The 25,190-nt window shown below is 34.7% G+C and overlaps 1 protein-coding gene and 1 long non-coding RNA gene across 2 annotated transcripts in view; one reads left to right on the plus strand and one right to left on the minus strand.

The window, feature by feature from the left end:
- Window positions 1–22,901, minus strand: part of SPATA4 (spermatogenesis associated 4) — a 35,582-nt gene extending 12,681 nt beyond the window's left edge. Inside the window, exons 1-4 of the mRNA XM_051965248.1 lie at window positions 22,431–22,901; window positions 20,362–20,491; window positions 18,628–18,746; window positions 18,287–18,507 (exon numbers count right to left, since the gene is read on the minus strand). Coding sequence (XP_051821208.1) covers window positions 18,287–18,507; window positions 18,628–18,746; window positions 20,362–20,491; window positions 22,431–22,624 — 664 coding nt within the window. The 5' untranslated portion in view covers window positions 22,625–22,901. The remainder of the gene's footprint in view (window positions 1–18,286; window positions 18,508–18,627; window positions 18,747–20,361; window positions 20,492–22,430) is intronic.
- LOC127540525 (uncharacterized) lies at window positions 22,608–24,521 on the plus strand. The gene is made up of 2 exons (XR_007948215.1): window positions 22,608–22,701; window positions 23,189–24,521. It is a non-coding gene; the product is annotated as an uncharacterized LOC127540525 (long non-coding RNA).
- Window positions 24,522–25,190: the final 669 nt, after the last annotated feature.

The raw sequence follows: 25,190 nt of genomic DNA on the forward strand, positions 1-25,190 counted from the left end.
ACGTTTAGAACCTGGACAAAAATTGTTGTGGCTTTCGGAGTATCATGAATTATGTAAGATTTAAGCTAGACGCAATAGGCAAATGGGAGTTAATATACAAGTCACTTTTGACCAACTAGCCAGTGAAGGTCAGTATGCAGAGAATTTAGCACAGATTAATTACTCCATAACAGCTTATGAACAGATTGCCACTGCTGCAACAAAAGCTTGGGGTTCCTTCCCCACACAAAAAGATCGAAGGGAAGCCTTCACAAAAATAGAGCAAGTCCCAATGAACCCTTTGAAAATTTTTTGGGACATTTGCAAACAGCTGTCACAAAAACTATTTTAAAAAAATAATTATAACTTTTTGTTGACAGAGCCCATGCCTGGGTAATTTTTTACAACATTATCCCTTGCACTCATTTCTGTTCCAACTTTTTCCCTCCCTCCCTCTACCCCCTCCCTCAGATGGCAAGCAGTCTTATACATGTTAAATATGTCACAGTATATCCTAGATACAATATATGTGTCACAAAAATTACTGGAGAAAATGCAGCTACAAAAATTATGATAAGACAACTGGCTAAGGAAAATGCTAATGAAATTTGCAGAAGAATTATATGGGGACTACACAAAGATGCTCCTTTAGAGGAGATCATAAGATGCTGTGCCACAGTGGGCACAAATGCTTATTATGCCCAGACTATGATGAAGATGGGAAGACAGGGTCCCTCTTGGCAGGGGACTTCTAGAGAAAATTGTTGATGTTTTCAGTGTGGAAAAATAGGACATCTTAGAACTCAGTGTAGATATGGAGATAGAATGAGAAGACAGGATGAGAGAAGATCTAAAACCCCATGTCTAAAATGCAATTGAGGCTTGCACTGGGTTTCAGAATGTAGATTGACCCAGGGAAATGAGAGGCAGAGTCCAGCTGCAAGAAATCATACAAAAGACAGGTGGGGCATGATGGCAGCTGAGTTTATACCCAGAGAGTCTTTAGAAGGCCAGGATTCTTGATGTGATCTATCAGCCAAAAAGCAATCACATGGCAGAAAGGGATTACATGATCAACTAGCAGAAAAGCAATCAGAAAGGGATTACAATTGGGGAGAATATAGGCTTTTTAAACCAACAGGGCAGTGTCCAGTGCAAACAGCTCCAATGTAATTGCCGGATGATAGGAGAGATTTAGAAAGTGGTATATAGAAGGGACTAGATAGGTTAACTGCCTGGAAGAGAGGATTTGCTTGTATTCCTACAATGGAGAAGGAAACAGATGGAGAAGGAAACAGATGGGTAGCAATAAGCACCTGAAGAGAGACAGAAAAGGAGAAAAACCTCAAAACAAAGGAGATCTAAGAAACATCTGACACTGAAAGAGCATGGCTGATAATAAGATTGTTGCAGGACTTGAAAACCAGCAGGAATCACTGGATTCCTTGAGATGAAAAATTGTTGATAAAGACTGTTGCAGGACTTGAAAACCATCAGGAATCATTGGATTCCTTAACACAAGATGAGACTGTTGCAGGATTTCAAAACTTGCAGGAATTATTGGATTCCTGACACATGAACTAATGGGCAATGGATTCCTTTTGGACTGTTTCTAGGACTTATGGACATGTATAATTCCTCATTTTGATTCATGTTATTTGTTACATCACTACTAGCCTGTGTTATGTTACTATGTGCTTATGTAATTTATGTAATTATCTGTAATACCTCCCATATAGATTTTTGTATACCTGTTCCAAGTGAGCCCCTTCAGGAACCCACTAATCTGATTTGATTTCCCATTTCCTTTGATGTTTTCACACCTTTTTTGAGCAGTCTGGGAAGGCATGATCACCTATGTTCTAAATCAAAAGAAAGCGGGAGATGTTATGGACCAGAACTTGACACAAGGTGCTAAGTCACTGGAATTGATAGAGACAATGCTTATGTACTTAGTTCACACCTTTAGAGTTCACAACTTTAAGAGAGTTCATGCATTACAGTTCACACCTTTAGAGAGCATATATAAGCTAGGAGCCTCAACTAGGATTGACTTTGGGAATTCACAATTCAGAAACCCACAAGCCCACTCTCTAGGAGGCAGCGTCAGATATCATTCCAACTTCCACCTTTGTGCTGGCTGGCTTGAATTATTTTGCTGAAAACTGCCTTTTCATATGTTTGAGGGGAAATATGATGAATTCAATTTAAGACAATTTTAAAATGTTTATGATCTAGTTCTACATGTCAAATAAGCATTTGGAGATCTGAACTAGAGGTTGGCAAAAAGTAGAGCTAGACAGTAGATTTAAGAATTGTCTACATAGAAATGATCATTAAAATTATGGGAACTAAAAAACTATATGGAAAGAAGAGGATACGGAGTGGCTAGCTCAGAGGGAGCTAGAGACTGAAGCTGGCAGAGGCAAAGGGCTAAGAGCAAGAGCTCTTGGAAACAAGGAGAGAGATAGGCCTCTAAGAAAGCTAATCAGGCTATTTGAAGGAGACAATAAAGGAAATGAACTTTTAGCTCCTGGCTGCATTTGAGGTGATTATTACTTTGAACTGAAACTAATCCTGCCTCCAGAAGCCCCCCAAGAAACCTGCCCTCAGAGAACGATTATATTTTAGAGAAGAGAACACTATGGTTAATAATAGGCAAGTTTGGAAGAAGGAAGGATATAGAGGGAAATAGTTTTTTTAAGTGCTAATCCCTACAATATTGCTATTAGTGTACAATGTTTACCTGCTTTGGCTTACTTCATTTTGCATCAGTTCATGTAAATTTTCTCAAGTTTATCTGAAAATATCCTGCTCTTCATTTCTTACATTGCAATAATATTCCATTTACAATCACATACCACAACTTCTTAAGCAATTCCCCAATTGATGGGCATCCTCTCAATTTTCAATTCTATATCACAACAAAAAGACCAGTTACAAATATTTTTGTACATACAGACCCTTTTCCTTTTTTAAAAAAATCTTTTTGGAATATAAACTTAGTAGTGGTATTGCTGAATCAAAGGGCATGCATAATTTTATAGCCCTTTGGGCACAACTCCAAATTACTCTCCATAATGGGTGAAATCAGTTTACAGTGGTGCCCTAACTTTCCCCCATCCTCTTCAAAATTTGTTATCTTCATTTTCTGTCATATTAGTATGGGATAGTACCTCATAGTTGCTTAAACTTGCATTTCTCTAAGCAATAGAGATTTAGAGCATTTTATATAAGTATAGATAACTTTGAATTATTTTGCTGAAAACTGCCTTTTCATATGTTTGAGGGGAAATGTGATGAATTCAATTTAAGACAATTTAAAAATGTTTATGACACAGTTCTACATGTCAAATAAGCATTTGGAGATCTGAACCAGAGGTTGGCAAAAAGTAGAGCTAGACAAGTAGATTTAAGAATTGTCTACATAGAAATGATCATTAAAATTATGGGAGCTAAAAAACTATATGGAAAGAAGAGGATACAGAACAAAGCCTTTGAGAATCCCCAGTGTTAGTGGGCAATAGATGAAGTTTCAGCAAAGAGGCATGTTCAGACAGGTAAGAGAACCAGGATAGAGTGATCTCATGAAAAAGTAGAGAGAAGAATAATACCAAGGAGAAGAAGCTAGTGTCAAAGATTGTAAAGAGGTCAAAAAGAATGGGAGATGAGAAAAAAGTTATTATATTTAGCAACTGAAAAATTATGAGTAACTTTGGAAAGAGTAATTTTATTTGAATGATGAAGTAAGAAGTCAGACTGTGATAAAAGTCAAAGGAAAAGTGGAGAACCTATTATGTAGAAAACCTTTTCAAGGAGAATAACCACAAAAGAGAAGAAGAGGGAGGGGAAGGATGAGAGTTAGATTAACAAATGGAAAAGTGAATTGTATGGATAGGGGAGACATAGACATGTTGTTACATAGGCAGTATGTAAACAGCCAGATTAACAGGGAACAATAAAAGAGTAGTGAGAATAGAAATGATAATGAGCAATATGATGGAGAAGATGAAATGAAATGAAATCAATTTCAGTGGTATGAAATGAGTAACAGGGGAGAAGAGGGCAAATGACCTCAACTTTTTCAGTGAAATATGAAGCAAGATTCTCACTTGAGAAGGTGGGAGGAAGGGAAACCTTTAAGAGTTTGAGAAGCAAAATGTGAAAATGCAACTGGGTGGAGTGAGTGTCCCTTTTAGCAAGAACTAAAAAATTCCCTTTTTAAAATGAGTGCCCAGCTGCAATTATACAATATAAAATTATAGTAGACTCAGTCAGCATGATTTTTTGATTTTTGTACAGTTTACTCAGAAGCACATGAATGGAAGCAAAAGCAACAAATGGTGGGAGTAGTCAAGTTTTGGAAGGAGTTTTGGAAGTTTTGGAAGGACAAGATTTTCAATAGGATAAAGATATAACAATGCTTGAGAAGAAAATACTGTAGAATTGAACTAGTTCACCAAGAAGTCAAGACAGGGAAAAGAAGAATACAGCCAGAGCAAGAGTGATAGCCTGGCAAAGAGCTGTGGGATTACAGTGAGGATGAGAACAGAGTTTGGAGTTGCAAAGCAGAAAGAGAGGTGGATAGATACTAATAAATGATCATAGTAAGCCAGCATTTGATAAACTCAAAAGAGCCAAATTTTAGGGGCAAGAACTCACCATTTGACAAAAATTGCTAGGAAAACTGGAAAGCAGTCTGGCCAAAACCAGACAACTGGCATATACCAACACCTTACAACCTCACAATCTTATACCCAAGATAAAATCAAAATGGTTAAGTGATTGATACATAAAAAGAAAATACTACAAGTTAGGGGAACATAGAGAAATGTAAGTCAGATCCATGAAACAAATAAGACAGAGAGAATTATGAAAAATAAAACAGATGATTTTGATTAGAGGAAGTTAATTAAAAAGCTTTTGCACAAACAAAACAAATACAATCAAAATTACAAGGAAAATACAAAACTGGGGGAATATATTTACAAGAGGCCTCTTTTCTCAAATATATATGGAAGTGAGCCAAATTTATAAAAATGTAAGTCATTCCTTAAATTAATAATAATGTAAGTCAAAGATTTTTAGAAAAAGAAATCAAAACTATGAAAAAAGTCACATAAAAATGCTCTAAAATCACTTTTAATTAGAGAAAAAAACAAATTATAACAACTCACAGATACTACTCCATACTTCTCAGATGAGTTAATGTAACAGAAAAAGAAAATCACAAATGCTGTTGGGGATAGGGAAAAACTGGAACACTGATGTACTACTGGTAGAGTTGTGAATTAGTCTGACCATTCTGTAGAACAATTTGGAATTACACCCAAAAGGCTATAAAATTGTGCACACCCATGTCCTTTGACTCAGAGATACCATTACTAGCTCTGCATCCAAAGAAATCAAAGAGAAACTATTTGTGCAAAAATATTTTTAGCCCACATGCACACACACAAAAATATTTATAGTGACTTTTTGTGATGGCGAAGAATTTGAAATTCAGTGGAAACTCATCAATTAAGGAATGAAGTTGTGGTATATGGTTGTGATATAATACTATTGTTCTATAAGAAACAATGAGGAGAATGGTTTTAGAAAAACCTGGGAAGATTTACATGAATTGATGCAAAGTGAAGTTAACAGAACCAGCAAAACATTGTATTCAGTAACAGCAAAATTATAAGGATCATCAACTGTAAAAAACTTAATTATTCTTATCAAGACTAATAAAAGACAATTTCAATTTCCATGATGAAAAATACTATCCATCTCTAGAGAGAAAATTGATGAACTCTGAGTATAGATTGAAGTATGCTTTTTTTTACTTTCTTGATTATTCTTGGTATTGGGGTGTGTGTATGTTTTGCAGCATGGCTAATACATAAATATGTTTTTAATGACTTCATATGTTGACATAATGCTTTGCCTTTTCAAGAGGTGATGGATGGACAGGAGGAGAGAACTTGGAACTCAAAATTTTTAAAAAATGAATGTTAAAAATTTTTAAATGTCACTGGAAATGTTGAATATAATAAAAATGTATTTTTTTAAAGGTGAGAGAATGTTCAGGGGTCTGTAGACAATAGACTCTTTATTGGGTAATGAATATGGATTGGATGATCTTCAAAGGAGAGGTTATTTAATGATGGTGATTTAGGAAGAACCTGGAAGTGACAAAAGGAAACAAGCAATGATCTAATAATTCCCCTACCTCCACCAAGATGTTGAGGGATATAAGTGAAAATACAATTAGTGCTGGAAAGGGTGACCAGGGAAGTTGTATAATTAAGAGGAAAATAAGTCTCAGTAAATACTAGAAGACAGTACAAGAAAGAAAGTGGTCTAGGATAAAATGCAGCTTGTTATTTATGGAGCAAGTATTCCAGCGAGCAGAGAGAAAAGGTTGGGTAACTTTATATAAAGTGGGAGTTTAATTAAAATGGGATATGGGGTTTAGTTAGAGGGAATGTCAATAAGGGATGTCAGTGGGAAATGGAGAATGAGATTTTGAACAATGTCAACTAGGGTTCAGTACCAAAAGATTGGGGTAGATATGATAGAGTAGAAACATGTTTATCATTAATGAATGAGTTTAAGTAGGTTATTATTTTTCCACATAGGTTTGGCCTGGACAGAGTTGTCCCAGGGCACCAGGAAGCTGTGTGTGGCTAAAAAATTCAATGGGTATTGGCAATAGAGGGTGTCCACCAGGTGGTAAGGAAGCCTGTAAAGCTGTAGGTGGCTAGAAAGGGGATCTATCAAGAATGTAAGGACAGAATTCTGGTAGGTCACTTTTGGAGTTGTGCTCACTACATTACACTATCACATAAAACTCAGAATCTTATATTAAAAATAAGAGGAGATCTTGGAATACAATATTCCAGAAAGCAAAATATATATAGACTTAAAATCAAGAATGACTTACCCTGAAAACAAGTTCTATGGGAAAATCCTACAGAGAATAAAAATAGATCTTTATAGAAGAGGATTTTCAAGAATTTTTGACAAAAACATCAGAATTTAGTAGGAACTTTGAAATACAAACACAAAAATCCAGAAAAAACAAATTTGGAGCAACTGGAAGGATTTATATAACACTAACATTCTAATGGGAAAGAAAAAACAAATATTTCTTTAAACCTTAACATCTTTCAAATCAAACTCAAAGAGTTATATATAATAGAAATTCTGCAGGTAGACTAGTTCTGTTATGACCAAGGATAACATATTCAGCAAAGTCAATTACAGTCCTGAATGAAAAAAAAATGGACAAAACCCCATAATTTAAGGAAAATTATATTCAAGATAAATATAAGGTAAACATTAAAGACCAATTATAAGGGATGAACAAGATCAAATTGGTTATTTCGTATACGTAAAAGTATGAGCAATATTCTTATGATTGTTATATATGATGGGGTGATTCTAAAAAAATAAAACTGTAGGGAGAGATAAAAAGTAATAAGTATCTCATAAAAATGAGGCAAGTTGATAATAGAGAAGCTAGCAGAGGAGAAGACAGATTGTGCTGAAAACTTATTCTCATCAAAAATGGGTTAAAGAGGGAAATATATATATATATATATATATATACATACATATATATATGTATGTATATATATATATATATATATATATATATATATATATATATATATGTCTTCTAAATTCAGAAAGAAATAAGATGAGAAGGGGATAGGATGGAGCAGAGAATAAGGGAGGGATTCTTAGAGGAATAGGAGGGCAAAGTAGTGGATAGAAGCAAAGCAGAGAAGTGAGTAAATACAGTGAGAAAAGTAAAGAAAAATAAGAAGGAGGAAAAAAACCAATAATTATAGCTTAGAATGTCAATGGAATGAATTTACCCATAAAATGTAAACTGACAGCATATTAAAAATTTGAATTCAATAATATATTGCTTTTGGAAATATTTAAAAAATTAGAGATACAAACAAAGATAAAATAAAGGGCAGGAGTAGAATTTAGTATGTAATCATGTCTTCATACAAAAATTAAAAGTTAATAAAAGATTTAATCAAAAATAAAAAATAAAGAAACTACACCATGTGTAAGCAATATTATTCAATGTTATTTTAGACCAACAAAACATCTAGGCAGTATAAAATATCTGAGCATATAACTGTCAAAAAAGACACAGAAATTATATGAATAAGAACATAAAACACTTTTTATACAAATATGCTCAGTTGTAAATAATTAAATAATATTTATTTTTTTATGGGTAAGTAAAGCCAATATAATTTTAATGATAATTTTGCCTAACTCTTCTATTAATTTAATATCATCCCAATTAAATTATTAAAAAAATTTACTGAATTAGAAAAAAAAATTAACAAAGTTCATTTGGAAAAACAAAAAGTCAGAACTTCAAAGAAGTCAGGGAGAAAAGATGTAAAGGAAGTATTAGACCTAAAACTATATTATAAAGTAAGAGCATAGCTGAAGTATAAAAAAAATAATAATTTTGATTACTTTAAATTTAAACTTTCTTATATGAAAAAGTCGTATCCAAGAACAAAAGGAATGCAGAAAAATTTGGGAAAAAACTTTCATAGATAATCTCTCAGATAGCATATGACTGGGTTGGAATATTGCTGTGATATAGGAAATGATGAGCTGGTTGATTAAACAAACAAACAAACATGGAAAGACTTAGACATATGAAGGAAGATATCTTGACATTCACCTTCTTATATATATTTGTATGAGAGAGAGAGAGAGAGAGAGAGAGAGTGTGTGTGTATGTGTGTGTGTGTGTGTGTGTGTGTGTGTGTGTGAAAAACAAAAGAAAACCAACAAGGAAGCAAAGAAAAGCTGGATAGCTTTGAAAACATTATGTAGTACAGGTTTTCTTGAAAAGAGAATTTATATAGTCTGCTCTATTAAATGAAAGCTTTTTTTTTCTTTTCTTATTTTGTATTTGTTTAAAATTTAAAAAATATATATCCTCAGTCTCTCCCCCACCCCCCCCAAAAAATCTATCTTACTATATAGGAGAGGAGGATAAGAGAAGGAGTGGGAGTTATAATAGGAATGGCAAATTAGGAGAGATGGTGATCAGAAGCAAAACATAATTGAAGAGGGGTAGGTGAAGGAAAAGAGAGGAAAGAGTACAGGGAGAAAATTGGTTGGAGGGAAATATACAAGTAGTAATCATAACTGTGAATATGAAGGGGATGAACTTATCCATACAACAGAAGAGTGTAACAGAATAGATTAAAACCCAGAATCCTATAATACATTGTTTACAAGAAACATACCTGAAGCAGAGAGACAAACACACAAAAGATAGGCAAGGGGAGAGAGAAGCATCTATTATGCTTCAACTGAAATAAAAAAAAGGAATAGAAATCATGATCTCAGATAAAGTAAAAGTAAAAATAGAGATAATTTAAAAAGATAAGCAAGGAAACTACATCTTGCTAAAAGGTACCATAGTCAGTGAAGCAATATCAATACTAAACATATTTATCCAAATGGTATAGTATCAGAATTCTAAAATTAGAAATTAAGTGACTTATAGGGGAAAACAGTTAAACTATACTACTAGTGGGGGACTTCAAATTTGCCCTCTAAAAACTAGAAAAATCTAACAAAAAATAAAAAGAAAGAAGTTAAGCAGATAAATAGAATTTTAAGAAAATTAAAAATGACAAGCTTCTGGAGATAACTGAATGGGAATAGAAAGAAATAAGCCTTTTTCTCAGTGGTATTTAGCATCTCCCCCCCAAAATGATCATGTATTAAGGCATTAAAACCTAATAACCAAATAAAGAAAGGCAGAAATATTAAATGCATCCTTTTAGAATTTAATGCTATCCACACTCTAGAGAAAAAATTGGAGGAATCTAAATACAAAAAGAGCTGGAGGAGTCTAAATATGAAAGTCTAAATGTGATTGAAGCGTATTATTTTCACTTTTTTTTTATCATAGCTTTTTTTTTCTTTTGGACTGTTTCTTCCTTCACAACTTTACTTATATGAAAATGTTTAACACATATAAAATGATTACACATATAAAACCTACATCAAATTGCTTATACCATAAAGAAGGAAGAGAAGAGAGAAAATATGAAACTCATTTTTTAAAATGAATGTTACAATTTGTATTTACATGTAATTAAAAAATAAAATATTTAAAAAGGGGACATAAAAATAGATTGAAAGTTAATTGAAGGCTAAATAATCTAATCTTAAAATTAAATTTAAAAATTTAAAAATAAATCAAAGAAATAATAATTTTATTAGAGAATAACAACAATGAGAAAATATATTAAAATTTACGGGATATATTCAAAGCAGTAATTAGGGAAAGATTTATATCTCCAAATATTTACATCAATAAATCAGAAGAACAACACATTAATGAATTGGGGATATACTTTTAAAAAAAACTAGAAAGAGAAAAAAATTAAAATTCTCAATTAAACACCACACTAGAAATTCTGAAGATTAAAAATGAAATATAAAGCTAGAAAACAACTAACTAATAGTAAATAAAACTGGGAATGGTTTTTTCTTGGAGAGGTAACATAAACCACTGGCTAATTTAATTTAAAAAAAGAAAGAAGAAAACCAAACTACTATTATAAAAAATGAAAAGGGAAATTTCATTCAACACTAATAAAGAAGAAATTCAAGCAATTATTGGAGTTATTTTGCTCAATTATATATTGGTAAAAATTAGAATCTAAGGGAATTGCATGAATATCTCCAAAAATATAAATTGCCCAAATTAATAGAAGTAGAAATAGAATATTTGAGTAACCCATTCTTAGATAAAGAAATTGAACAAGCCATCAATGAACTCCCTAAGGAAAAAATTCCCAGAACCAGACAGATCTAAAAATGAATTCTACTAAACATTTAGGGAACAATTAATTCTAATACATGTATATCATTATGAAAAAATAGGTAAAGAAGGAATCCTATCAAATTTCTTGTCTGACATAAATGTAGTTTTAATACCTAAACTTTAATACAAAAAAAATTGAGAAAGAAAACTATAAACTAGTAATTATCAATACAAATTTTTTTAATTCTAGCAAGAATATTATAACAACATATAAAAAAGATCATAAACTAGGACCAAGTGAGATATATAGCAGTCATGCAGGGTAGGTTTAATATTAAGAAATCTATAAACATAATTGTCCATATCAGTGGCAAAACCAACAAAGATTTATCGTCTCAATAAATGCAGAAAAGTTTTTTAACAGAATATAACACATATTCTTATTAAAAACTCCAGAAAGCATAGGAATAAATGAAGCCTTATGAGGGGTGAAGGAAATATATCATTATCATCACTATTATTCAGTATTATGCTAGAAATGCTAGCTAGAGCAATAACAAAAAGAAATTGAAGCAATTAGAATAGGCAATGAGAAAATTTAATCATAGTGTACTTGGAGAATGCCAAAGAATCAGCTAAAAAACTAGATGAAATAATTAACTTCAGCAAAGTTGTAGTCCAGCAGCAAGAAACAGAAAGAAAAACTCCATGTAAAATACCTGTACACAACATAAAATCCTTGTGAGTCTACCTGCCAACACAAACCCTGGAACAGAATTACAAAACAATTTTCACACAAATAAAATCCAATCTGAAAGATTGAAAAATATTGGTTACCCAAGCCAATAATAATAAAAGTCACAATTCTACCTAATTTAATATACTTATTCAATGCTATACCAATCTGCCAAAAAAAATCTTATGAGAGCTGGAAAAAGTAATAAGAAAATTCATCTGGAAGAACAAAAGATCAAAAGTATCAAGGAAAATAATGGGGGGGAAAAGTATGAAATAAGATGGCCTAGTTTTACCAGATCTCAAACCGTATTACAAAGAGATAATTGTCAAAAGAATCTAGTACTACCTGAGAAATAAGAGTGATAGATCAGTGTACACATCATGTACACAATATGCAAGTAGAAAACCACCATCTTGTGCCTGATAAACACAAAGATCCAGAATTTTGGGAAAAGAACTTACTACTTGCAAAAAAAAAAAAAAAAAAAAAAAAAAAGAATGTTGGAAAAACTGGAAAGCAATTTGGCAAAAAAAAACCAACAGCTAACCAAGATAAGGTCAAAATGAGTACATGATTTAGACATAAAGGATGATGATATCATTAGCAAATTTGGATAGCATGGCATAGTTTACTTCTCATATCTATGAATAAAGGAAGAACTAATTAACAAACAAGAAATAGTAAGCATTATGAGATATAAAATAGATAATTTTGATTATATTTAATTATAAATTTTTGTGCAAACAAAATCAATGCCACCAAGATTTGAAGGAAAGCAAAAAACTGAATAAAATTTTACAATTTTCTCTGATAAAGACCTCATCTCTCAAATATATATATATAGAATTGAGTTAAATTTATAATAACACAAACCATTCCCCAAATGATAAATGATCAATGATATAGTTTTCAGATGAAATAATCAAATCTATCTATAGTGGTATTTTTTAATTATAACTTTTTATTGACAGAATCAATGCCAGGGTAATTTTTTTACATTATCCCTTGCACTCGCTTCTGTTCTGATTTTTCCCCTCCTTACTCCAGCCCCTCCCCTAGATGGCAAGCAGTTCTATATATGTTAAATATGTTGCAGTATATCCTAGATACAATATATGTTTGCAGAACCGAACAGTTCTCTTGTTGCACAGGGAGAATTGGATTCAGAAGGTAAAAATAACCCGGGAGGAAAAACAAAAATGCAAATAGTTCACATTCATTTCCCAGTGTTCTTTCTTTCGATGTAGCTGCTTCTGTCCATCATTTATCAATTAAAACTGAGTTAGGTCTCTTTGTCAAAGAAATAGTGGTATTTTTTTTAAATCTCAAAAGCCACTATTGATTAGAAAAATGAAAATTAAAACAATTCCAAACCACCTCACATATATCAGTTTGACTACTATGACACAAAAGAAAAAAGACAAATATTGGAAGGGATGTGGGAAAACTGGGACATTAATACATCATTGGTGAAGTTGTGAACTAGTCTAACAATTCTGGAAAGCAATTTGGAAGTCTGCCCAAAGAGTGATAAAATTGTGCATAACATTTGACCCAGCTAATACCATCACTGGATTTACTAAGTGCAAAGGGGAAGACTCATACTTCTGGTGTGAGGGCTGCTGAGATCTTTTCAGAGCTGTTTTCCGCCTTTAGTGTCAATCTACCACCCAACTTTCACCTGTAACATTCTCAGCAGCCACACCCCAGTAAATCATTTAGGCAGATGGGCCAAATCTGGTTGAAAGTAACTGACAGGTCTCAAACCCAGCAGCGAATTAGAGAGATACCGAAAGCATATGAAGACTGCCCCTAGTTAAATGGGCAGATGCAAACAATTTGTTCCAATAGGCCATGAAGGCAATGGAAGCATGAGCTGTGGAGACTTCAGGGTTTGGTTAGACATTAAAGATGAAAGTCCATCAATTGTATTCTGAGCCACAGCTAATCATCTTGACTTCAGCTTGCCACTGGGACTCTGATCTGGAAGAGAATGAGGCTGACGATCTTGCATAATACTGACTCACTTAAATCCAATTTATGTGAGTCAAAAGATTTTACCAATGCTATTTTTACCATTATTCCCTATTTCAAAATCCCGATAAGGCAAGGAAAGTGATGAAGCAGTGGGTGCAGATACACCAGGATCTATAATCACACCCCTGTAAACAGATGGCCCAGGCTCACTGGAAGTAGCAGTGGGATTTGAAAGCTCTCAGAGACCTGAGCAGTATCTTTTAAGGACCACACTGCTTAACTTTTAGAGTGACGGAGGCTATAAAAGGTGCCCTAATTTTTTTTTTCTCTTTCACCAAACCTGGCTTGTTTATCACAGTAGGTGGGGATATACCCTGCAGTCAAAACACAAAAAAATGCACAAAAACTTTTGTAAGATAAAATTCCACTTACTATTGGTACATGGAAAGTGCACATACTTATGGACAATAAGAATTCCAGTAGTCCTGAAAGATGAGTAGCTCTTCTTGCAAGAGAACTCAGCAGGAATTGCATTCAAATAGAAATCTTGAGTAAAACAAGGCTGGCAAATGAAGGCCAGTTTATCAATGTCAGAACTGGAAGCACATTCTTCTGGAGTGGCTAAAGTGACAGGGAATACCATGAAGCTGAAAGAGGTTTTGCATGAAAACCAATCTAGTTATTAAGCCTATATGCCTCTAAAAAGGAAGGAATAACAAGCTCATAACAATGAGATTGCCACTTGCAAGAAAGCACTATACCACCATTATTGTGTCTTATGCTTCTACCATATTAAGTCCTGATAAAGTCAAAGAAAAATTTTATGAAGACCTGGAGATCCATCAGTGTGCTGAAAAAGATCAAGCTTGTAATTCTGAATGACTATCACCAGAATACACACAGACTATCAGACATGACAGGGAATTGTTGGAGGAAATGGAGTGGGGAAACAGCAGCAATGGCCACTTATTATTGAAGATTTATATGTCTAATGATCTCTTATCACCCATATTGTCTTCTAATTACCTAAATGCAATAAAATTTTGTGGATGCATATCTAATGTCATTGTAAAAAAGAAAAAAAAACAAAAGTAATGAAGGCAATGTATGGTACAGAATGCTGGAATGATCATAGACACAGATCCAAGCTAAGCAGTCACATTTAACAAAAGCGGCAGCCCCAAAACAAGATAATTACTATAAAACTTAATTTCAAGAGATTACAGTGTTAACTTGGAGGAAAAATTGAGCCAACACATGTTTCCCAGCAGTGAATGGGAGTTTTCAGATATTTGGTGTACAGCACTATATTGACTCACGTGTGCCAGAACACTCACAAATATCAAGATATGTGTTGAAATGTTGAGAATGTTGTTGGAAATGTTGAGAAAATTCAGAAAGTGCTAAACAAAAAACAATAACTTTACATGATTTATCAATAGGTAGTCTGTCCATCTTTAAGAAGATAGTGTTTAACTCCATCAAAACTGTATTCTTGGCTCAGTAAGAAGGCCTATGAAGTTTAAATTTTATACTAATAGCAACAATCCAAAGTGCTTTTATAATGTTCAAAATGCCATTTACAGTCAAAGACCTATAGTGCATCTCAACCACTCAGTGGTAATGGAGCCAGATTGATTGGTGATAAGAATATAATCCTGGAGAGATGGACTGATCATTATGATCATCAATCTATGCTGAAGCCATTGACTTTTTACCTCAAGTTGAAATCAATCTCTCTAGCCTCTTTCTCCAACTGAGGAATAGGTTTTGAATGCCATTAGACCCTCTTGTGTGACAAAGTGCCTAGTACTGATTCTATTGCAGCTGAGATTTACAAGGCACAAATCCACTGCTCATATAAAAACTAACAATTCTAGGTTACATGAAAAGAGAGGGTTATCCCCTAAGAGTTCAAAGATGCCTCCATTGTCCATCTGTAGAAAATGGAAATAATCTTGTGGAAAACTAAAAGAACTGGGGGAAGGAGAGTCTCTCTCTTTCTCTCTCAGTCACTGATGGCAAGATTTTGGCCAGAGTTCTTTCAGGTCACCTGGAAGATGGTGAACTACTCAGCACGGGTGAGGCTTCAGAAAGAGCAGAGGAACAGTCGATACAGTGTTTGCTACCTGACAATTCCAGAAGAAATGTCAGGAGCAGAACAGAGTTTATACATATTTGTCCAACTGATAAGGACTTTGATACTGTCAATTGTGAGGACTTGTGAAAGACAAAATTTGGTTGCCCACAGAAGTTCATCAGCCTTGTATGTCTGTTTTTTGATGGCATGCTTGCAAATTCTGGAAAAGAGATGATACTCTCATTTAACATGTATTTCAACATATTTAACATGTATTGTACTACCTGCCAGCTAGGGGAGGGGGTGGGGGGAAGGAGGGGAAAATTTGTAATAAAAGGTTATGCAAGGGTCAATGTTGGAAAAATTACCCATGCATATGCTTTGTAAATAAAAAGCTTTAATAATAAGTAAATAGGTAGGTAGTTAGATAAACAAACAAATAAATAAAGAGATGATACTCTCACTTTCCCAGTCATCAGTGGATGTTTTCAGCAATGTTTGCAAATACCTTTAACAAGAATGAAAATGGCATCAACATCAGCTATTGCACTGATGGTAAATTAATTTATAAAGACTTCAAGTCAAAACTAAAGGAGGGAGGAGAATAGGTGTGTGATTTTGCAGATGATTGCACATTTGATGCAGCTTCTGAGGCTGAGATGCAGCAGAATATGCATTGGTTTTCTGCTTCTTGTGCTAATTTTGGCCTAACAACATCAAAAAAATAGAAGTTCTCTACCATCCAGCACCATAGCATCCATACATGGAACTACTGGTTATAACAAATGGAAAAACTGTGAATGCTGTGGATAAGTTCATTTACCTTAGCAGTATACTTTCCAAGAATATACACAAGACGAGATTGATCACACATAGCTGGAGCTAGCTCAGTGTTTGAGAGGCTCCAAAGAAAAATGAGGGAGAGAAGAGATATTACATGGCCTACCAAACTGAAGTCTATAGGACCATTGTGCTGATCTCACTGTCATATGCCTGTAAAACCTGGACAGTATTATTAGTGGCATGGCAGGAAACTGAATCACTTTCATTTAAAATGTCTTAGAAAGATTCTGAAATTTACCTGGCAAAATAAAGTATTAGACACTGAAGTCCTTTTTTGAGTTGAAAGGCTAAGCATTCAAACTTTATTACAGAAAATGATGGGCTGGCCATGTTCAAATGCCAAACATATATTTGCATAAAAGGCTATTTTATGGAGAAGTTATACAAGGTAAGCACTCACAGAAGAGGAGGATTACAAAGGCACTGTCAAGAGGTTTGGAATAGATTGTGAGACACTGGAAACATTGGCATGGGACCATCCATCATGATGTGCCTGCTTTAAAAAAGGAATTGTACTTTATGTGCAAAGCAGAATTGTAGTATCTAAAAAAAAAAGAGAGAGATATGCAAATGTAGAGCCATCTTCACTCCAAATGTTCATAAATACTTCTGTGCCTGACCTGTGATAGAGTTTTCCAATCGTTATCAACCATAGTTGGATACATTTAAACTTTGACCCCAACATAATGATATAATTTTGGTCTAATCCCACAGAGATCAAAAAAAGAAAGGGGAGGCAAAGGGTAGGATAGGAGGAGGGAAGGGAATGTGAGGAGAAGAACCCATATGTATAAATGTATTTACAGTAGCTTTTTTGGTGGGGGCAAAGATTTGGAAATTGGGGGTTGACAATAATTTGAGGCACATGATTGTGATGGAATACTGTTATAACATAAGGAATGACGAGCAACATGTTGTCAGAAAAACCTGAAAAGCCTTATATAACTCAATGCAAAGTGAAGTGAACAGAACTAGGAGAACAGTATATACAACAACAGGAATACTATAAGATGATAAGCTCTGAATGGTTTCATTATTGCTAGCAATACAAAGATCCAAGACAATTCTGAAGGTAGAATCTAAATGCAGATTGAAGTATTGTTTTTTTATTTCCCTATATTTTTCTTATTTTTTTCCTTGTTTGTGGTTTTTTTCACAACATGACTAATATGGAAATATATTTTGTATGACTGTATATGTATAATATATCAAATTGCTTGTTTTTTCAATGAGGGGAGAAAGAAAGGAAGGGTAAAGAATTTGGAAAGCAAAACTGTAAAAAGATGAAGTTTCAAAATTGTTTTTATATGTAATTGAAAAAAATAAAATTTAAATTTTTTAAAAGCTCAGAATATTTCATTGATTTTTAAGTTAATTTTTATAAATCAAAAAAAGAAGAAGTTGTTGTAAAGTTGTAAAGATGAGAAAATATCTGTCAGTAGGGAGCTTTTGTAGCAGTGAACAATTTGGAATCATTAAAATAATTACTTGAAGCTATAATACTGAAAATCATACTGTATAGTTGAAGAAATAATATATGATAAATTTGAGAATAAAGATTTGATAACACAAAATACTATGATATAATTAGTAACTTGACTAAAATTTTGCTAACAAATAGAAGGGTAGTTAAAATGGTGCAAAGTCAAAGAAGCAAAAAAGGAAATACAAGCATATCCTAGTGATGTGGGGATTACCAAAGAGAAATTTCATTTCTTTCTGCTTAATTCAGGTCCAGTCTTCATCTCCCCTATTAGCAGACTAGGTAGTCTCTTAGGATTGTTTTCTTTTTCAGGATATAAGATCCAAAAAGGAGAAAGAAAAAAAATATTTTCAAGAGAAAACTTACTTGGATGAAGTTTCCTATTGAGTTTTCTATGTAACATTTGTAATAGACACAGAAAGTTTATTTTAAGTTGATGATTGAGTATATTGGGATTACTCAATAATTCAGTTAACCTAATGTTATTCTTGATAAACTTCGAAGCTGTTGTTTTGAGCACAGGTGGCAAATTGATCTGGTAGTTACAATCTGTGAAGTTCACATAGCTGTCTTGGATATTTTTAATTCTGAAAACAAACAAAATAAAAAACCAGCTGTTGACACAAAATCTTGGAAATAAAAAATTACATAAGCCTTAAAAGGTTTCTTTTAAAGCTGAAAAGTATAAATAATAACTCTTAACTCACTGTTGTTTTGTCAATAACGTGTAGATATCTTGTATCAATATTTCTGGTACTCCAGGTATACTGTGAAGTGTCCCATGAATTAATTCTTTGGGTATTTTGAAATGTTTTTTTGAAAAAAACTAATAATAATTAAAAAAAAATCTGTTAGCCAAGTAAGTTGTGATAGTAAAAAGTTCTACATTACATTCTCATTTTTTTCTATTGACTTAGATGTCTCCTACATTTATATCTTTCAATTAATCTATTTCCTTACATCTAAAAAGCAAACATAATTCAATGGAATAAAATATATGAGATTATATTATTTGGTCCTCAAAACAATTCTGGAAGGAGGGTGCTATCATAATCCCCATTTTACAGATGAGGAAATTGAGACAAAGTCACTTGACCAGGGTCACAGAGCCTGAGGCTGAATTTGACCTTAGGTCTTCCTGATTCCATGCCCAGGAGTCTTATGTCCTACACCACCTAGCAGTCATTATATATCATAGTCATACATGGTTAGGGAAGAGTAATTATCTAAGTAAACTTATAGACAAATTATATAAATAATTATATACATAAATATAGTATTAACTTTAGAGCAGAATTAGGGTTTGTGAGATTTAAAAAAAAATTTTTTGGTGATGGTCCTTCAGTGTAATTGGTTTCCTTGTAATCTTATGCATTTTATTTTATACATTTAATTTTTTTTTCTGAGAAGAGTCCATAGGCTTCACCAGACTGCCAAAGATATCGATAATATAAAAAATAGTTAAGAACCCTGGCTCTAGAATCTCTGATCTACAGTATATTTATATTGGGGTTTGTCTAAAAATCTATTATTGCTTGTTAGTATCAATTTCCTTACTAAAAGTTCCTTACTGACAACTGGTAATATAAGTATTTCCAGATATTCTTACTACAAATGTAATTTGTAGGCCAGCAGAATTTAGAAAGAAGTTTTCAGACTTTTTTCCAACCCAAAATTCAATTGCTTTTCCCTACTCAAAGAAAGATGGAATCGGAGAACATATTCAGCTCTGTTGGGTGTAATTTGTAGCACTAGTCTGAGAAGTAATGGTGTCCAGTTTGTATACAAAAGGCAAGAAAGACAACCAGTTTTTACTGAGTTTCATCTTCCTGATTTTTTTTTGAAGTGCTATGAATAGCATATTATATCAGTTAAATCCAAATTCAAATTTAAATAAAAATAAATCAGGAAGCCAAATGTAATTTTAAAATTATTTATGAATTTGATTTTTCCTATTATTTACTTTTCCATTAGTTTAGGTAACTAAATTGATTTCCATCCAAGGTCAAAATCAAAATACAAAGTCCCCATAAATCCTGTCTTTAATAAACTGAAAACATTTTAAAATCACAAAGAACTGCTGTAGAAAGGCGAGTCCTATCTTGATGAGATCCAGTGCTTGATATCCATTTCCAACTCAGTTGGGTTCTATTCAAGGTTTCAGCCTCATAATATTATTTTGTAGATTCTACTGATTCCAAAAGGGAACTAGATACATGAATGGCTCTCTGCAACTCATCATCATAGGCATAGGGGGAAAAAAAAACCCCAAAACATTTGCTCTCTTGGCAGTTTGTTAAAAGTTATCATTTTCCAATATGGAGGTCAGCCATTGGGGAAATTCAGTATCAAATAGGGAATACACAATTTAAGGCATTAAAAAAAAATCAGAATTGGGGGTATATGCTATTTTCTTAAAATCATATATGGTTAATACTTACCTTTTCCAGTTGTGCCCAATTAGCCAATTTGGATTTTATAGAATTTCCATTCTCAAAAGTAATCAGTTTAAGATCCCTTGGATAATAGATACTGAATATTTCTGCAAGCAGGAAGCCATTTGAGAAGTCCCTGACCAGTAACAAGGAGATTAAACAGAATGTTTTATTTTAGTCCACCATTATATTATATTAACAATTTAGATTATAAACTAAAACGGATGGAGCCCTGTCTAATATAAATTTTTCATATTCCTCAGGGCCTAGCACAATCCTTAACAAATGCTGATTGATTTAAATTGAATTGAATTGCACAATTCAAATATTCAGCATGGACTAGAAATAATTGAAGAGTTATAAAACCTAAAGTGAAAAATTCTTCAAAATGCTTTGGTTTTGAGATAGTTTGGTACATTAAGAATGAAAAAAGAGGTAGTTCTAAATGCAAAAGGTTGATTCAAAGATTCAAATTCTGTCTTACGGTAGCTTTGTGACCTTGATTCAACCATTCTCAGATTCGATTTCCTTATCTATATCTAAAAATGGGAGTTGGACATGATGATCTATAAGTTTTTCTTAGGGATCTATTAATTTTTTTTTGAACTAAATTCTATCAATTTAGAATTCAGGGTAGACTATATAATTATAGGATACCCTCTACAATATTTTGATGTGTCATTATTTCTAAATGTATATTGGTTAATATTTGTCACCTGTGCCTTATCAAACAGAGCTAAAGCGGGCTCTAAAAATTAATACTGATCACAAAGAACTTTGAGTTTTGTTGCTAGACAAAACTAGGTTCAAAAAAAAGCAACAGGTCAAAAGTGGAATGTGTGAGATGTATATTGTGTTCCCAACTCCCATTTCTTCTTTGTTTTGTTCACTAGCAGAAAAGAGGAATGGAAGTGGGTGAACCTAAATTTAATAAGTCTCCTTTAGGAAGGGATTTCATTGGGTTAAAGTTTGGGAAGAGGGTTTGGAATGAAGATAGCCACAAGAGGAAACCTAAACAAATTCCAGGAATACACAATTACAAATATTTATGTAGCTGCTCAAAGGTTTCCAAAGCATTTTGTATATAATGTTATTTCAGTGGATGCTCACATTTTCAGGTAAATATTATCGCCCCCATTTTACAGATGAAAAATCTAGCAAAGAGGGGGACATAATTAATATCTTGAGACTTACTCAGTATATCTCAGTTCTTACCCTAAAGACAGCTATATTCTGGGTTTCTCACGGAAAGGCCAGAAAGTATAGGAGCTAAAATCAATTTATTCGCAAATAGATGACTAGTTTAAATCCCAGTTCTGCCACGCCCTTAACCTGTTGGTTCCTCGGACTGGTCATTTTACTATTGTGGCGTTAGTTTCCCCAGAATGTAAGCAAGCTCCTTGAAAGGAGCTTTTATTTTTGTCTTTGACATAAATACGAGCTTAGTAAATAATTATTCGAAGATTATTGCGTAAAAATACGGGCTTCTTCCACCTCTTGATAGCTTTCCCTTAATAGAGACCACGGCCAGGAGGGACTCCATGGGGCTCTGCGGTGACTCGGACTACCAAAATCCAGATAAACGCACGAGCGGGGTGATCAAGCGAAGGCAGGAGGAGATAGGGAGAGCGCAGGCGCGCGAGGGGTGGAATTTTGAGGGATTGCCTAAAGATGGGGGTGGGGGTGAGAAGGGAGGTGGGGGTGGAGGGTGAGGATGAGGATGAGTATGAGGGTGGAGAGCGGGCAGGCGCTCGCTAAGGTGCGAAGATAGAGCGGGATAGCTTAAACCCGACGTTAGATCCTAAGGTGACCGAGGCTGAACGAAGCGGGACGGCGCAGGTGCAGAGCACGGGGTATAAGGATGAGAGGGGTGAGCGAGAGGGGATGGGGGTAGAGGAGAAGGGGAAAAGGAAAACAGGGAGGGGAAGAAAAGGGGGGTGGGGGAGTGTAAGGCGCCCAGCGGAGATATTGGATGTTGGAACAGGAGCCGGTTGGTGCCGCGCAGTCCTGGAGGCGGGGCGGCTCGAGAGGCGTGCCAGAGACTAACGGGGGCGGTACCACATGGATCCACACACCTGTTAATGTTTTTAGGGTAATAAGTGAGCTCCATGCTTAAAAGCCAGCGCAGTACGGCCCGGGGCAGATGGGACTTCTTCGGGGGACACCAGTATGGTAAAATGGGCTTTCGCCGTTTTGTGGAAGCAGGTATAGAGCTAGCTGGCGGCCGTGTCCGTGGTACCCTGCCCGCCAGCTGGCCTGTGGCGGCCATGATCTATAGTCCTCTGCCTTGATCTGTAGTCCTTCGCCTTGGTCTGTAGTCCTCCGCCTTGGTAACGGCTCCTCCAGGTACTGTGCGGGAGACGGGGTATCAGCACCTGCTCTCGCCCCCTAGCGGCGCAGGCGCCTTCTCTTTCGAGCGCAGGTCCACCGGAAGGGGGAGTGGTTCTTAGAAACACCTTGGGCCATTCTAGAGGCTTGGCAGCCCCGCCCATTTGGGAAGGGGGGGCCCCCACTGGTTGGAGAAAATGACGTCTTTGTCAGTACATTGTGTTAGAGCCGCCACTGAGCTTCTTGAGCTCAGTTTCCTCATCTATAAAAGAAATGATTGGGAGTGGGGGGGTGGGCGAGGTTCTAAAGCCCCTGCTAAATTTTCTCTAGAACCCCAAAATCTTCCCTTAGCCTTTTCATGGGAATTCTCCAGTGGTAATGGGAATCACCAATTCTTCTGGCTTCCTGCCTGTTTCTGGGTATCTCTCGCTCTCTAGGTTTTGATGAAGCTTCAGAGATCAAATAATCCATATAACTTATACTTTATTTGGCATATCTTCTCTAGGAGCCTTGGGTGAGGGTTTCGAAAGAATTAGCGCCTTTGGGTTGAATGCTGACAGAACCCTTTTCAGGATTGTTCATCCATCTTTGGGGGCCACTTGATTCACCCATCTCTCACTTGTTGCTCCAAGAAGCTATATTGGCCACATCCTTTTGGCAAGACTGGGCTGAACCATTTTAAGCCTCAGACCTCTTGGTGAATTAGAAGGGTAGGGAACAAATATCCCTAGCCTATGTAAACTTTCCCTGATAGGATGGGTAGATGAAGAAAGCACCTTGTAGGGCTTAGAGTTTAGACTTCAGAAGATGCTAAGGTCATCCACAAGCTATGGCCAGTTCTGACTTTTGTCTTGTCACTGGACTTTGATGATTCCACAAGAGAGTGTGAGTGAGGCTCGTGATCCTGTGCAACTTTACCTCACTTAAGTCTGATTCACTTACAAATTAAGATATTGCCCATGGACACTAATACATTGTTGGTGGAGTTGTGAACTGATCTAACTATTCTGGAGAGCAATTTGGAACTGGGCTCAAAGGGCTATCAAAATGTGCCCTTTGATCCAGAAATATTTCTATAGGACTTATATCCAAAAAGATCTTAAAGGAGGGAAAGGGACTCACATGTGCAAAAATGTTTGTGGCAGCCCTTTTTGTGGTGGCAAGAAACTGGAAACTAAATGGATGCCCATCAGTTGGAGAATGGCTAAGTTATGGTATATGAATGTTGTGGAATATTATTATTCTATAAGAAATGATCAACAGGTTACTATCAGAGAGGTCTGGAGAGACTTACATGAACTGATGCCAAGTGAAATGAGCAGAACCAGAAGATCATTATATCATGATCAATTCTGATGGACACAGCTGTCTTCAATGGTGAGATGATTCAGGCCACTTCATTGATCTTGTGATGAAAAGAGGCATCTACACCCAGAAAGAGTTTTGTGGGAACTGAGTATGGATCACGATATAACAGTTTCACTCTTTTTTTTGTTTGCTTGCATTTTATTTTCTTTCTCATTTTTTTTCCTTTTTGATCTGATTTTTGTTGTGCAGCAAGATAATTGTATAACTATATGAGCATATATTGGATTTAACATATATGTGCATGCATATAGATACAGATATAGATATTTTTTACCATGTTTAACATTTCCCAATTGCTTGCCATCTAGGGAAGGGGATGGGGGAAAAGGAGAGAAAAAGTGGAACATAAAGTTTTGCAAGGATTGTTGTTGAAAAATCCATGCATATATTTTGAAAATGAAAAGCTTAAAGAAAAAAAGAGATACTGCTCATGGTGTCACTTGACCTCCTCAATAAAGGACAAACAGCAACTCTGGTATTTAACTTTATTTAATTCTGCCTGATTGCCTTCAGTAACTGGGGAGCCTGCACTCTCTCTATCTCTTCCCGCCTTCTCTTGATCACCCCGCCCCTGCATTTATTTGGATTTTGGTAGTTTGAATATGTGATGTTCCAAAGTAAATCTATATATAAATACTCTTTGTCTTGGATTCTGATGAGTGAAACTTTTAAAGTTTGCTCATTTTCCCCAGCCATATTTAATAGTTGATGTTTCTATGACCTTTTAAAGTCTGCAAAACATTTCTGACATTTTTTTTTCTTCAAAGCACCACTCAAATGCTGTCTTTTACATGAGACTTTTCCTCAATCTCCCAATCCCTACTCCTTTTTGAAATTAATTTGTATAGATTTGGTACTTAGAGAGGCATCTCTGTGTAGGGCTAAATCCTGTAAGCCTGAGAACAATAAGATCTGGTTTCTAGTCCTGCTGTCTAGTTCTGACATATACTGACAGTAGGCTCCCTAATAAGTCATTTAATCCCTACCCACTCTTAAGTAATTCTCTAAATCTATTTATGTTGCAGAAACTACTCTACAGTGGTAAAGGAAGTTTGCTCACACGTTATGCCAATGAATTCACCTATCCAAGTCAATTCAGCAAGCCTTTATTAATAGCCTATTATATGCCAGGTACACTA

This window comes from Antechinus flavipes, chromosome 6 (assembly GCF_016432865.1).
Source record: "Antechinus flavipes isolate AdamAnt ecotype Samford, QLD, Australia chromosome 6, AdamAnt_v2, whole genome shotgun sequence".
In the NCBI taxonomy this organism is placed as follows: domain Eukaryota; kingdom Metazoa; phylum Chordata; class Mammalia; order Dasyuromorphia; family Dasyuridae; genus Antechinus; species Antechinus flavipes.